Below are 16,461 nucleotides of genomic sequence, written 5' to 3' on the forward strand. Positions count from 1 at the left end.
TTATCAAAATGTAGAAACGAAGTGCAGATGGCAGCTTTCTTCACCGGCTCCTCCAATCCGTCTCAAGTAGGGTCCCAATCCAAAACGTCACCTATTCCTTTTCTCCAGAGATGCTGCATACTATTCAGGAGACGGTAGATTTCCAGAAAGGAATCCTGCCATAGGGTAGGATAATGGCATTTAAAGTACAAGATGGACCACAATTTTGAATCTTTGACTAGGTTCAAGAGGCCACATGGCCTACTCCTGCATCTTTTTCTTCTGTTCCTAATGCTGCCCAAGGAATTCAAGGCTCAAGTGCAAGGCTCAAGTTTACACAGCACTCGTTGGCAGAGTTGGACGGAAGCTGTGTTACGCGGTAACAATGACCCGTGACCTACTGAAGAAAACAAATCCAAGATTACAGGAAGCTGAGCACTGCCACACAACAGCAGTCCAGCTGCAACAGTTGGCCATTTCCAGCAGGCTCGCTCCTGCAAACTGATTACATTCACAGGCAAGCTTTTTAATTAAAGAGTGATTGAACAACATGCTCAATGTGTGGGTGGATTGAGTCACCTCCCTTAAATGGTCACAAATTGTGACCCAACCATTTTACCTCTGTCAGTTGAATTGCCTCACTCTTAACATTGAAAAGAGACAAACATGGGAAGATCCTGCCAGTATTTAATTGAAATTAAAAGATTAAGCCTGATGCTTCAGATTCAAGGCCAGCATAAGTTTGGACATTTTTTGTTTGTCCCCCACTCTCTTACTTCAAATAAACTGTTAAAGCTTGACAATTAAAAATAATCACGTGTCTGGTTTGAAGATTTCTCTCCTTGGGTGAGGTTAGTAAGGGATATGGAACCACAAATGCTGATCTGATGAATAGGAATTGTTGAAGAATAGTATTACCTCTCACAACTCCATCCAAGGACAACACCTGTTCCTTTACCTCCCCCCTCAACTCCATCCAAGGACCCAAACAGTCCTTCCAGGTGAGACAGAGGTTCACCTGCACCTCCTCCAACCTCATCTATTGTATCCGCTGCTCTAGATGTCAACTTCTTTACATCGGCGAAACCAAACGCAGGCTCGGCGATTGTTTCGCTCAACACCTTCGCTCAGTCCGCCTTAACCAACCTGTACTCCCGGTGGCTGAGCACTTCAACTCCCCCTCCCAGTCTGACCTTTCTGTCATGGGCCTCCTCCAGTGCCATAGTGAGGCCCACCGGAAATTGGAGGAACAGCACCTCATATTTTGCTTGGGCAGCTTGCAGCCCAGCGGTATGAACATTGACTTCTCCAACTTTAGATAGGTCCTCTGTCCCTCTCTTCCCCTCCCCCCATCCCAGTTCTCCCTCTATCTTCCAGTCTCCACCTATATCCTTCCCTTGTCCCGCCCCCCTGACATCAGTCTGAAGAAGGGTCTCGACCCAAAACGTCACCCATTCCTTCTCTCCTGAGATGCTGCCTGACCTGCTGAGTTACTCCAGCATTTTGTGATACCTTCGATTTGTACCAGCATCTGCAGTTATTTTCCTACACTATCCTCTCACAAGCCATGAGTTATGGAACATGGCTTCTTAAATCAAGTCTTTGATCACCCAAGATAATATCATCAGCAGTTTGGTGTTAATGTCCTTGTGAAGATTAGCAGGTTTGCTGATGATACAAAAGTGGGTGGTTTTGCAGTTAGTGAAGATGGTTGCAAAAAATTCCAGCAGGATCGTGATTGATTGGCCAGGTGGGCCGAGGAATGGTTGATGGAATTTAATACAGAGGAATGTGAGGTGTTGCATTTTGGGATGTCTAATATGGGTAGGACCTACACAGTGAATGGCAGGGCTGTGGGGAGTGTTGTAGAGCAGAGGGATCTAGGAGTGCAGGTGCATGGTTTCTTGAAGGTGGAGTCGCAGGTAGTAGATAGGGTGGTCAAAAAGGCTTTTGGCACATTGGCCTTCATCAGTCAAAGTATTGAGTTTAGAAGTTGGGAGGTCATGTTGCAGTTGTATAAGATGTTGGCGAAGCCGCATTTAGAATATTGTGTTCAGTTCTGGGCACCATGTTATAGGAACAATATCAAGCTGGAAAGGTTACAAAGAAGATTTACAAGGATTTGCCAGGACTAGAGGGTCTGAGCTATAGGGAGAGGTTGAGTGTCTTGGACTCTATTCCTTGGAGTGCAGGTGTATAAAATCGTGAGAGGACTAGATCGAGTGGACGCACAGAGTCCCTTGCCTGGAGTAGGTGAATCGTGGACCAGAGGACATAGATTTAAGGTGAAAGGGAAAAGATTTAATAGGAATCTGAGGGATAATCTTTTCACACAAAGGGTGGTGGTTGTATGGAACAAGCTGGCAGAGGAGATAGTTGAGGCTGGGTCTATCCCAATGTTTAAGAAACAGTTAGACAAGTACATGGATAGGTCAGGTTTGGAGTGATATGGACCAAACATGGACAGGTGGGACATATCCCAATTACTAGTGTAATTGGGATATGTTGGCCAGTGTGGGCAAGTTGGGCCGAAGGGCCTGTTTCCATGCTGTATCACTCTATGACTCTAAGCACATTGGGATGTTCAATTATGTTAGTGCCATTTGATAAAGACATATTCTCCTGAACTGACAACAAGATTTAGTGATTTAATGATGTGGGAACTACATGCAACTTGTGCGTTGTTACGCCAGTTTTCTGTCAACCATTGCTGTGATATAAAACGTATTTAAAAAGTGACATTTTAAAACTGTCAACAGGAACAAGAGAGCATAAATATAGTAACCATTTTGCTACTGTATTAAAAGATCTACTTGTGCAAACCGATGCATGTTGTGCAGTTCCCTTTGTTTTATACTGCTTGTGAAGATATTTTTAAGCGACATTGTTCTTTTTGAAAATTTTACATGCATTTATACTGCTTGGAAACTGTATCTTAATCCTTTCTGATCCTCTTGTCTATGTACCAGCTTAACTGAAAGGATAATAGCATTTTTGTTCCACAGCATCATGCTGTTTATGGAGAAAATGGGTCAGACTGTCGATGGATGGTGATGTCGATGTCCAGTGTCAGAAATGTCAGCATCATTAAACAGAATCCACAAATTGCTGACACTTGCATACTATCTCTCTTTATTAATATACTAAACTCCAAGGGCCTTCTCGGGAGCATAATGCAAACGCACTGCTGCTTGTATCCCAACTTTCACCAAATTGTCTCCATTTATCATTGCCTGGCTGCCATTAATTTACGGCTCAGGAATGTCCAGATTTAAAAATTCTTCACCCCTTTTGTTCTATTCTACATTGGCTAGTAACCATTGCCAGCTTGGTGATTATCTGGAATTTTGACACTGTTTTTGCGTATCTTTTTACAGCGTGGAAACAGGGCCTTAGGCCCACCGTGTCCGTGCCAACCAGCAATCACCCCGCACACTAGCCCTATCCTACACATTGGGAACAATTTACAATTATACAGAAGCCACTAGACCTACAAACCTGTACATCTTTGGAGTGTGGGAGGAAACGGGGCACCCGGAGAAAACCCACGCGGTCACGGGGAGAACGTACAAAGTCTGTACAACAGCAGCCGTAGTCAGGATCTGACCCGGGTCTCTGGCGCTGTTAGGTGGCCCCTCTCCAGCTACACCATCTCTCTTTTCATTGCTCCTCCACTGATGCTTTTATTATGCAAATTGCTGTTTAATCAGTCAAAACATTGCTGACAAACAAGAGAAAAGATGGATTTTTAAATTGTTCAAGTAGGTTGGTTAGGCAAAGCATTTGGGGGGGGGGGAAGAGAGGGAGAGTGTGTATAAATCATGGAGTCCACACTGCTAACTGATGATGGGGTAAAGAAAATGGGGAATGGCAAGCGCTGGAGGTGCAGAACATTTTTGCTGGGTGTTTGGAGGTTTTTGAGCTGGCCAAGGTGAAGGGTTGAAGAATCGTGGTCGTAGATCCAACTTTAAATGTGCCGTCAGAATCTGTGGGGAATAAAAAAGAATTTAAAATTCTATCTCTCTTTTCAGGACCTCAACTCAATGCACAACTAGAAAGCTGGCTTGCCCAAGCACAATCCACTGGGAGACCGGCTAGAGCTATTATTGCACCGTAAGTCCTCTCTTTAAACCGATCAGCAGATATTCTGTAATGACTACTTTTTCGATTAACGTCCATGTCCATTTTGATCAAGTTTGTTTGATTGTCTGGCCTTGTTTACATTTAAAAAGAACCTTCGTTCAGTTAGCATCTGATGAATGAATGATACTTTATTCCCACATGTGACGTGTCACAGTGAGATTCTTTGGTTTGCATACACAAGTATGCAAAGAGTTGCCACACATAGGGCAATAGACAATAGGTGCAGGAGTAGGCCATTCGGCCCTTCGAGCCAGCACCGCCAGTCAATGTGATCATGGCTGATCATTCTCAATCAGTACCCCGTTCCTGCCTTCTCCCCATACCCCCTGACTCCGCTATCCTTAAGAGCTCTATCTAGCTCTCTCTTGAATGCATTCAGAGAATTGGCCTCCACTGCCTTCTGAGGCAGAGAATTCCACAGATTCTCAACTCTCTGACTGAAAAAGTTTTTCCTCATCTCAGTTCTAAATGGTCTACCCCTTATTCTTAAACTGTGACAAAGTTATAAACATTATCAACACTGACAAAGTTATAAAGTATTCCATTTAGTCCCCAGTGGTCCCTCTTTGTTCGTAGCGTCCCTCCACCAGGTCCACTTTTTTCTCTTGGCGCCCCGCCCCCCCACCCCCACCCCATGCAGGGTCCCTCTTAGCTTTCAGCGGCACCCACGCACGCCCGTCCGATCTCCGGCGCACAACGCGGCCCTTTCCTTGACTGCCGGGGCCCATTCTCGACCGCTGGCACCCATCCTCTCCCGATGGCTCCGCGGCGCCGACCGCAGGGACCAGCCGCCCAGCTCCTCTGGGGCTACGGTCTCCTGGGAGCATCTGCCGCCTGTGGCCTCCTGGGGGCGTACCATAAGGCCATCTTGTTGACCGTCAGACAAAGGAGCAGAGTTAGGCCATTCGACCCATCGAGTCCACTGGCATTCCATCCCTTGGGAGTCACAGAGAGTTTCATCCCATTCTGTTTGAAGGTTGAGTAGACACCGGCTCTTTTTCTCATGGTGTTGTGACTGGGAAGAGAGCCGTTCAGGAGGACCCCCATCTTTGACTAGTGCCTTAGGATTACTTGTGTTCACCAGTACAAAAAGATTATGCATCTCATCCCGAAGATAGCACTTGTTCAGTGCAGTAGTCATTCAATGCCGCACCACTAGTTGTATCTCGTACTTTGAGCGCCAGACTCCACAGGAGTGGAACATGAGCATTCAGCGTATTGATTGAGGCAAGAATACTTACCCTAAACTGACATCTTACCTTCACCTTAATTTCATGACTCCATATCTTCATCTTCATATTATTAATGCGTTGATTTTGAAATATGAGCCTTTCATTAAATGTTTTGTTTACAAGCAAGGTATGCTTCCATTTGGTATGACGTCTTGCTTAAATGTTTGCAATTTTGCCTCCTGGGTAAGAAGGATACATACAATTCAAAGTTTCCCTTGAGACTGCAGCACATAATCTAGCCCGACAATCTGAGGCAAGATCGCCCAGAAAATCCCACATTAAATCGAGGTCCCATCTTACATTTTGGGTGGGCAGAAAATATCACATTTCGGGTCGAGATCCTTCTTCAGAACGGTCTGAAGAAGTGTCTCGACAAGGAACGTCACTCATCCCTTCTCTCCAGAGATGCTGCCTGTCTTGCTCAGTCACTATAGCTTTTTGTGTCTATCTTCAGTTTAATCCAGCATCTGCAGTTCCTTCCTACACATTTTATCATGCATTTCATAGCTTTTTCTGGGAGGTTGTTATGAGCAAATTGGATGTCACATGGTGAATCTGTGGAACTCTTTACCACAGAATGCTGTAGAGGCCAGTCAATAGATATTTTTAAGGCAGAGATGGATAGATTCTTGATTAGTACGGGTGACAGAGGTTATGGGGAGTAGGGAGGAGAATGGGGTTAGGAGGGAGCGATAGACCAGCCATGATTGAATGGCGGAGAAGACTTCATGGGCCGAATGGCCTAATTCTACTCCTATTCCTTATGACCGTATGACCTCAAAAATAATGACTACCCTTTTCATACATTTTTTGGCTGCTAAGTGCTTTGTATGGTGTTTTATAAACACAACTTTATTCTTTGATGTGATTTTATTTTTCCTTTTTGAACCATTTATTTTAGTCTCGGTTATCAGTCAAGCAAAAGCCTGCACTATTAACCAACTTTGGCGAATGTGAATAGTTTTAATGAGTTTAGAAAATGTGTAAACCTCGCAGTGCAATGGGCTTTCCAGGCACTGCCCTGCCTGAGGTCATTTGTGTCCGGCCCGGAGTGGTCCTGGTGTTGTTCTCGCCTCCAGCCCTTCACCCCCCCCACCCCCACTTTCAGTCTGAAGAAGGGTCCCGACCTGAAACGTCGCCCATCCTTTTTCTCCACAGATGCTGCCTGCCCGTTGAGTTACTCCAGCACTTTGTGGCTGTTGCAGTAATACAATGTTTTCCATAATTTGCATTCTCTTTTTCAAAACTCTACACCGAACGCTGCAACAAGGACATGATGGTGTCTATAAACAACGGTGGTACAAACTGACTGGGTTGCCGTGTTATATATCTGGGACTGTGCACTGGATTATGTTCACGTCCAAAGTCGAATCTTGCTATGAGAAAGGTGCACCGTTGGTGGGTTTGTCGTTTAACTGATGTTCAGTTAGCATCATTCCAAAGATGTTTAAGGTCCAGTGGCACTATTGGAGGAAGAGGAGGGAGTTCTCCCATTGTGCCACCCAACCTTTCTCCTCCAAAAGAAGGGCAGTTCAGCTTTCATCGTGTGGAAGAACATTGCATGAATATACAGCCATCTCCAAAGTCCTCAATGATTTACATGCTGGCTTCAGTTGGATGTACCTCATCATTCCTCCATTAGCACCTTGGAACCTCCTAACTCCATTGTAGGTACACCTTCACTAAGATCAGCAATATCACACATCTTCATCTTGAGGACAAGTCTGAAGAAGGATCTCGACCCGAAACATCACCCATTCCTTTTCTGCAGAGATGCTGTCTGTCTCGCTGAGTTACTCCAGCATATTGTGTCTATTTTTGGTGTAAGCCAGCATCTGTTATTCCTTCCCAAACAAAACTTACAACCTTTTTGTCCCAAGGGCAATTTGGACAGAGTGAAAGGAATCTCCTGCAACTGCAGTTGCTTTTTAGTCTCTAATCCCAGGGCCTGGCAATAATCCATCCCTTGAAGCTCATGTTATTCATGTCTATGGTAGTTAGCTTTTTGTGTGAATTTTGTAGAGGCAGTAGCTGCAAAATCCTGTCTGAGGAAGGGGTCTGACCCTAAACTTCACCTATTCTTTCTCTTCGGAGATGCTGCCTGACCCGCTGAGTTACTCCAGCATTTTGTGTCTATTTTCGCTACAAAGACTCATTAGCAGTTAAATCTTACAACAAAATACCTCACGACGATCGGAAGCTTTTAGGCACAATGGAGAATATCCAATATTATATGTCTGTACCGGTTATTAGCTCGACTGATTCAAAATTAATCCCTTTGTGGACTGCCCTTCTTCACCTGTATTGTGATCTGCACTTAGTATTTAATTTGTCCTGTCAAGATTTAATCATAAAGAAATCAACCCACCATCTGTTTTATGTATCTTTTTCCTCCTCATCTCGTAACAATTTTAAATGTGTCATCTTATATTTATCGTAAAAGAATAAATGGTCCATCTGTCATTTTCCAAACCCTGTCTAGTAGATCTCCTCTTTGCAGAGCACATATTGATTTAAACTTCTACAGATGACTCCTGAAATTTCATGAATTTCCACACAGACTAAAAGTGCAAGCAGAATTCCCCACCCCACCCCACCGCCTAAATTAATTGTCTCCAATGTGGACCTCCTCTATGTTAGGAAGGAACTTTAGATACTAGTTTAAACCGAAGGAGGCACAAAAAGCTGGCATAACTGCGGCTCAGACAGCATCTCTGAAGAAAAGGACTAGGTGACGTTTCGGGTCGAGACCCCGAAAAAGCCCTAGCTATGCCTGCCTCTTTGTCAGGTACGTCACACAATCCCTGTTCCAGGCGTACACCGGCCCCATCCCCGAACTCTACCTCTGCTACATCGACGACTGCATTGGTGCTACCTCTTGTACCCATGCAGAACTCACTGATTTCATACACTTCACTTCCAATTTCCATCCTGCCCTTAAATATACCTGGACTATCTCCGACATCTCCCTCCCATTTCTGAACCTCACCATGTCCATCACAGGAGACAGACTAGTGACTGATATCTACTATAAACCCACTGACTCGCACAGCTATCTGGACTACACTTCTTCTCACCCGGTCTCCTGCAAAAAGTCTATCCCCTACTCCCAATTTCTACGCCGCAACTGCGCCCGGGACGAGGTGTTTCACACTAGGGCATCAGAGATGTCCTCATTCTTCAGGAAACGGGGCTTCCCCTCTTCCATTATAGATGTGGCTCTCACTAGGGTCTCCTCTACATCCTGCAGCTCCACTCTTGCTTCCCCTCCCCCCACTTGTAACAAGGACAGAATCCCCCTCCGTAACTCCCTGGTCCACTCGTCCCTTCCCACCCAAACCACCCCAACCCCGGGCACTTTCCCCTGCAACCGCACGAGATGCAACACCTGTCCCTTTACCTCCCCCCTCAACTCCATCCAAGGACCCAAACAGTCTTTCCAGGTGAGACAGAGGTTCACCTACACCTCCTCCAACCTCATCTATTGCATCCGTTGTTCCAGATGTCAACTCAATTACATCGGCGAAACCAAACGCAGGCTCGGCGATCGCTTCACTCAACATCTGCGCTCGGTCCGCGTTAACCAATCTGATCTCCCGGTGACCGAGCACTTCAACTCCCCCTCCCATTCCCAGTCTGACCTTTCTGTCCTGGGCCTCCTCCAGTGCCATAGTGAGGCCCCCCGGAAATTGGAGGAACAGAACCTCATATTTAGCCTGGGCAGCTTGCAGCCCAGTGGTATGAACATCGACTTCTCCAACTTTAGATAGTTCCTCTGTCCCACTCTTCCCCTCCCCCTTCCCAGATCTCCCTCTATCTTCCTGTCTCCACCTATATCCTTCCTTTGTCCCGCCCCACTGACATCAGTCTGAAGAAGGGTCTCGACCCGAAACGTCGCCCATTCCTTCATACCTGAGATGCTGCCTGACCTGCTGAGTTACTCCAGCATTTTGTGAATAAATACCTTCGATTTGTACCAGCATCTGCTGTTCAAAATGCTTTCTCATTGGCTCTTCAATTTTTACAATATCCAAAAATCTGGAATCGTGGTTTTATTATTTCAGAATATCCTTCTCATTGTTTTTAAATATAGTGCCCAAGTGCACAGTCCCAAACTGACCAGATCAGATGTGGCAAGCTTTGAATTGATCCTGTATGTGGTGTGATTCCTTTCCAAACATTTTTGTTTTGCACTACTTTTTTTGCGAGAGAGCCATTTGCTTTGCCAAGGAGAATCTATAATCCATTTAAGCAAGGAGACATGTGAAAGATGCCGGCATTGGCAAAGCCTGGCACTAGGCCACACACCTAATTTCACAACAGATAGCCAGCCCATCAAAGTTGCAATCTGCCTGTTTGTGTGAGAGTGGACATTCTCATGAGGCTTTGAATGGGTCACCTTGGGGAACATTTTGGTGTATTTTTGCTGAAAAGTGCAGAGGAGGGAATTCTCCATTGATATCTTTCTGAAGGGATCTGGAACCTGATTGCTTTTGATTGCATTTCTTATCCAATCTTTTATCTCTCTGCCCAAAGCAGTCTGCAGTTGACCAACTGCAGAGCCTCTAAATGTGTTTCTGCAGCTGCTGCTGGCATGTGCAGTGGTGCAGGCCCAGTGACCTTCCTCCCATGCTGGGAAGTGCTTGGTTTAATCTTGCTTCATTGACCTCCCTTCTATTGATTCAATTTATCCCCCCCCTCTGCCTTGGCATGGCCAGCAGCCTAATCAAGGATGAATCGCACCCTGGCCACTCCCTCTTCTCCCCTCTCCCATCAGGCAAAAGGTATAGAAGTGTGAAAACGCACATCTCCAGATTCAGGGACAGTTTCTTCCCAGCTGTTATCAGATCACGATAACATGATCATCCTACGACAACCAGAGAGCAGTGCTGACCTGCTATCTACCTCTTTGATGTCCCTTGGACTATCCCTGACCGGACTTTGCTGGCTTTACCTGGCACTAAATGTTATTCCCTTATTATGTGTCGATACACTAATGGATGGATTGTAATCATGTACTGCCTTTCTGCTGACTGGTTAGCACGCAACAAAAAGCTTTTCACTGTACCTGGGTACACGTGACAATAAACTGAACTGAGTAGGAACTCTGCCCTTCAGTGGGCTGCTGGCTAAAGGACCCGTCTCACCATGTCTTGGAGCCAGAACCTGTGCTTGCCGTGGGCAATTTGTTCAGGTCTGGACTCACGCAAACCTCTTCTGCTTTTGTCTTCACAGACACGCAGGGTACACGTACTGTGGATCTTGTGCTGCTCATGCTTACAAACAAGTGGATCCATCCATCACGTAAGTAAATCTTCATGCTGGGGATTGTCTTCTAGCAGCTGTTGTCATAACCAAAGCATATTTTGAAGGGATGTCTGACTATAATTGGCGTTAGGAACCGTTAAGTCAATGAAACATTACCTGTTAATAAACATCAGCACAACTGAAGCCGATGGAATTAGGTTTCAAAGGTCTTTTATTGTCACATGTACCAATTAAGGTTCAGTGATATGCGAATTACCACACAGCCATACGGGAAAAAAAAGCAACAAGACACACAACTGCATAAAAGTTAACATAAACATCCACCACAGCGGATTCCCCACATTCTTCAGTGATGGAAAGCAAAAAAGTCCAAACTTCTTCCTCTTTATTCTCCCGCGGTCGGGGCAGTCGAATCATCTGTCGGGGCGGGCAGCTCCCGCAGCCGGCGTTCGAAGCCCCTGCATCAGGGCAATCGAAACTCCCACGTCGGGGCAATTGAAACTCCCACATCGGGGCGGTCGAAGCTCCCGTGGCTTGGAGTTCCCAAAGTTGGTCTCTGACCAGAGACCGCGGGCTCCGTGATGTTAAAGTCTGCAAGCATCCACAGTTGGAGCTCCGAGGTCGATCCTTGGCAAAGGGATCTCAAGCTCCGTGATGGTAAGTCCGCAGGCTCCCACGGTGGAGCTCTCGAAGTTGGTCTCCAGCAAAGGCAGCCAACTCCTCGATGTTAGGCCGCAGTGCGGACAGAGATACGAGACGGAACAAAATCACATCTCCGTTGAGGTAAGAGATTAGAAAAGGTTTCCCCTACCCCCCCATATAAAACAAGCTAAAGAACACTAAAAACATACATTCAACACATGCAATTAAAACACAAAGAAGGAAAGGACAGGCAGACTGTTGGCGAGGCAGCCATTGGTGGGGCCACCCGGTGGATTTGTATCACCAATTAGATGGTGATAGCACCGATATAAAATTTGTCACTGTTATTTTCAGGTTTAGTTATGGTGTATAGTTGTGCTTTCCCCATCCCCACCCTCCTCCCTCCAGGAACTGTTCACTAAAACCACTGCTTTTGTGAGAAACTAGTCCCCCTAGACTTGCACATAAATGGTACAACATTAAACATTCCGGGTAATACAACGCTCGGAAGTGTAGTAAGCAAGAAGGATGCTTGTGGCGTATAAGAGGGATAGATTGATGAACTGGGAAGATTTAAAGGAGTACACATTGTTTTGTATAGGCTCGGGTCACATTAAATTTGAGCTGTTTAATATCACATTTTGCAGGTGATAGATCCAATTGAGAAATCTATACACTAAAACTCTTGTTTGTTTGTTTGTTTGTTTAAACTACAGCCAAAACGGTACATGATAGCGCGACAATTTTAGGCCCACCTTACTCACCGTCATCCCTTTGGTGCTAATGGAAGAGGTTTCATTGAAATCTGTGTTTTATTTTAAAAGTTATTCACATTTTAAAGTTTAAATCTATCTCCTAGGGAGGGAGGGGGTGGGAGGAGGGAGGATAAGGGGGGGAGGGGAGGGCAGAGAGGGGAGGGGGAGGGAGAGGGTGCTAAACCAATGCAGGAGAGGTTTGTGCCCAGTGGGTCCACTTGGTCTAGTGGTTTGTTTTTAAACACAGGGGAAACCAGGGCACAATAGTGTTAAGTTTTCAAACCAGATATTGCAGTCTAAGGTTGTCTTTCATGTATGTTTGTCTGCATCTCTTGGACATTAAAAGGAGTTGAAGCTGTGTAGGGAAATCTGCCAGTTGACAGAGAGTAATGGTTTTAATAAGGACCAGGCATCAAAGGTAAAGGATATACAAATATAAATAATGTCAAGCATGCTGCACAACTGAGCACTATATGAAGTAAGGAAGTTGAGGTTTAGGCATTTGCAGAATAAAATGTCAGAGTTTATAAGGTGTATCAAATGAGAATTTTCCAAATTTGGAAGGATGACTGATAAGAATAAAAGGGTAGTTTGATAGATCAGGGATCTGGGCACCATGTAAACTAGAGGAACGGCACCTCATATTATGCTTGGGTAGCGTACAACCTAACAGTATGAACATTGAATTCTTCCGTTTAAGGTAACTAACCTACAAAGAGCCCCCCCCTCCCCATTCCCCTCTCCTCCCTGTGCCCCACCTGGATTTGCACTCATTTCTCCCCTTTACCCCTCCCCAGTCTACTTCCTCTATTCCTTCCTCTGGCCTCTCAATTCACGCCTCTTCTATCCCTGTTGGACACTTTTGGGCTTTCCATTTCTGGCATTTGACCAACCATCTGCCAATCAAAAACCCCTCTCATCTGTGTCCTTGAGAATAAGTACAATGGTAGAAAGAATAAAATAGTAAAATAAGTAAAAGATCAGCCTGATCTTGCCTGACCTATAGCTAATGCTTGTACCATATGGAGCTACGTGCTGGAGTTTGTATGGTGTCTTTGTTCTGATGGTACACGATGTTAAGAGAAGTTATGCTTAGAAAAGATAACACACTCTCTCCTTGGAAGTGTGTGTTTACTGATGGATAGGTGTTTTTGTAGACAGGAAAGAGCCCAGCAGTATAGTGATAAGGAACCTGATCTTTGACTGAGCCCTTGTTGGATAGTCTTTGTCGCCATGGTATGACAGATGTAACAAATGGCTGGTAGAGTTAATAGAATGAGATCACGAAGTTTGGTGTTTTTCCTTGAGACGTTACTGATAGGTTAGCTTTGTTTTTCTGTAACTATGTATCGCCCCCTTAATACGTGTATTAGCTGTGATTGGTTTTTGATAATTACTGTTGCCAGTCTTTTGTTGAACTCTGTATAAATATATGATAAGTTGTAAGACAAGCTTGCTCGCTCTATCAGGTCTGTGAAGCTCTGGGAGGAGTCCGATCAGATACTTTAGAGTCAAGTCCCACATGGTAATAAATCTGTTATACTCAGCCAGTGTTCGCCTCAGTCATTATTGAAACCAGACTGAGGGTAAAAGAACCGGAATTAACGTCCTTTGTCCTGCCCCTGCCCAACTTTCTCTCTCTTTCCCCTTCCACCCCCGCCCACCACAATCTGTATGAAGAAAGATCCCAACCCAAAACCTCACCTGTCCATGTATTCCAGAGATGTTGCCTGTCCCGCTGAGTTACTCCAACACTGGATTTTTTAAGATACCTCCATCGGTACAATATACTTTGTGAACATTAAACTGCGTTTAAATTAAATTGGCTTAGTTTTAAGAATACAGAATTGAGTATGCAGAAGTGTTACACCAGGCTGCAGAGAGCTTTTTGATTGTAGCATGTTGTAGTTGTAGATTGCAGTGATGGTTGAATGTTCACAGCAGGGAGCAGATACTGGCCTTGGAGGATTGAGCTGTGACTCTTCGAGTTAGTAGATTTGACTGTGACTAGAGGGGAATTTAGGTTGGCAAAGCTGAGTCTTTGAAGCTGAGAATGACAGGAGGTGATTATTTTGGCATGTCTTAAACAGTGCTGGGAATTGGTAGAATAGAGAGAGAGTGGACTTTCTTTTCCCTGTGAAATATTGAGAATAAGTGACTATCCTATAATTAGAACACGGATTTAAAATCAATCGACAAAATCGTCTTGCCAGTGTTGTGACTGTGTGTAATACGCCATCCGTGATGTGGCTAAATGTAGATTATTTGAATTATTTAAGAGGGAGATAGACCTCCTTGGACAATAAGGATATTATGTGATTTGAAGAGTAAGCCAGGGGAATTCTGCTAAAAGGATGGAGTGGGGCCAGTGGCTGAAAAGCTCATTGCACTGTAAAAGGTGAAGTTGACTTGTGAGCAGTGTATCATACTGCTACACTGTGCTAGCGGTGACTAGTAGTTACTGAGTTAACAATCTGCAGGCTGCAAGTCTGTTCCTGTTCATCTACTTACTGATTTTCCATTTTTCCACCCCTCTCCCTCCCCTTTGGCCACCACCCTTTCGCCTCATGAAACTTAGCCATATATTAGAAACAAGGAACTTCAGATGGTGGTTTACAAAGTTGAGATGCTGCCTGACCCGTTGAGGTACTCCAACACTCTGTGTCTTTTTTGGTCACATATTGTCCCTTTAGTGTCATTTGGGTCTGGATTCTGGGCCATTTTGCAACAGCACAGAATGTACCATCTCCAGACACGAGCAAATGTCTCTTTATCCTCTGCTCAAGGGGAATGAGGGACGACTGACTAATACTGGTTTTGTCGGCGATGACAAAATGAATTGAGGCCAAGAAATGTGTACTGCTCATATATGCTACTTGTACGTAAAACAAAAACTCAAGCGTGGGCCTCATTGAGGAGCCTGTGATAACAGAAAGTAAGCAGCTGTAATTTGACTTGGAACAGGTAACCAAATTCCTATGGTTAGATCGCTGTCTTCAGGGTTTGCACTGCAAGTGACACCGTGACATAGGGTGGCACGGTGGTGCAGCGGCAGAGTTGCTGCCTTACAGCACCAGAGATCCGGATTAGATCCTGACCACGGGTGCTTGTCTGTGTACAGAGTTAGTACGTTCTCCCCATGACCTGCGTGGGTATTCTCCGGGAAGCTACGGTTTCCTCCCACGCTCTAAAGAAGTACAGGTTTGTAGGTTAATTAGCTTTGCATAAATGTAAAATTGTCCCTAGTGTGTGTAGGTTACTGTTAGTGTGCGGGGATCGCTGGTCAGTGCAGGCTCGGTGGGCTGAAGGACCTGTTTTTGCGCTATATCTCTAAACTAAACAAAAAAACAAGAGATAGAGATGGGGAACACTCTGCTTAAAAACTATACAGGGTGGTACAGCATCCTCACCAGTGTCAAATACCCATGGGTCTACTATATATTTTTCCTTTGTTAAATTGACCTGTGCAAATAATGCATGTGTGTTCCCTGGTTAAATGCTTGAACAGTAACACAACTGTTCCGATTGCTGTTTAATTTTGATGCATTGTGATAGACCTCCTACTCCACAGCCCCACTTCACCACGTTTCCTTTTGAAGGTGGTGGAGTGGGACTGTCGAGTGCTGCAGCAGAGAAAAAGCGTCATTGTCTGCTAGTGAAAGGCCACTTGATTGTAGTGTGTGGAAACGGAAGTGTCCCTTCAATTTTCACCAGCGGATCAATAGATACTTTGTACTTAAACGGCCCATGTAGGAGCTTGTCAGGTAAAGCAAACTCAATGCTGGCATTTATTTCGAGAGGGCTTGTATACAGAAACAGGGATGTAGTGCCGAGGCTCTATAAGGCGCTGGTCAGGCCGCATTTGGAATATTGTGAGCAATTTTGTGCACCATATCTGGGGAAGGTTGTGCTGGCTCTGGAGAGGGTCCAGAGGGAGGTTTACAAGAATGATCCCAGGAATGAGTACGTTAACCTATGATGAGCGTTTGTTGGCACTGGGCCTGCACTCACTGGAGTTTAGAAGAATAAGGGAGGACCTCATTGAAACGTACAGAATGGTAAAAGGCTTGGATATAGTGGATGTGGAGAGGATGGTTCCACTAGTGGGAGAGTCTTGGACTAGAGGTCATGGCCTCAGAATTAAAGGATGTTCGTTTAGGAAGGAGATGAGGAGGAATCCCTTTAGTCAGAGGGTGGTGAATCTGTGGAATTCTTTGCCAAAGAAGGCTGTGGAGGCCAAGTCAGTGGATATTTTTAAGGCAGAGATAGATAGAGTTTTGATTAGTACAGGTGTCAGAGGTTATGGGGAGAAGGCTGGAGAATGGGGTTAGGAGGGAGAGATAGATCAGCCATGATTGAATGGCAGAGTAGAATTGATGGGCCGAATGACCTAATTCTACTCCTATCACATGATCTTATGAACTGAAGAGTGTGTTTGATAC

At 45.1% G+C, this 16,461-nt stretch overlaps 1 protein-coding gene across 2 annotated transcripts in view; it reads left to right on the forward strand.

Annotated features, from left to right (window-relative positions):
* memo1 (mediator of cell motility 1) overlaps positions 1-16,461 on the forward strand; it is a 49,004-nt gene that overhangs the window by 13,187 nt on the left and 19,356 nt on the right. For both annotated transcript variants that reach the window (XR_013547684.1, XM_078405921.1), the window contains exons 2-3: positions 4,011-4,092; positions 10,590-10,658. Coding sequence is in view for 1 of the 2 variants with exons in the window: in XM_078405921.1 (XP_078262047.1) it covers positions 4,011-4,092; positions 10,590-10,658 (151 nt within the window). In the remaining variant the exon portion in view is untranslated. The remainder of the gene's footprint in view (positions 1-4,010; positions 4,093-10,589; positions 10,659-16,461) is intronic.

Source organism: Rhinoraja longicauda, chromosome 9 (genome assembly GCF_053455715.1).
Source record: "Rhinoraja longicauda isolate Sanriku21f chromosome 9, sRhiLon1.1, whole genome shotgun sequence".
In the NCBI taxonomy this organism is placed as follows: Eukaryota; Metazoa; Chordata; class Chondrichthyes; order Rajiformes; family Arhynchobatidae; genus Rhinoraja; species Rhinoraja longicauda.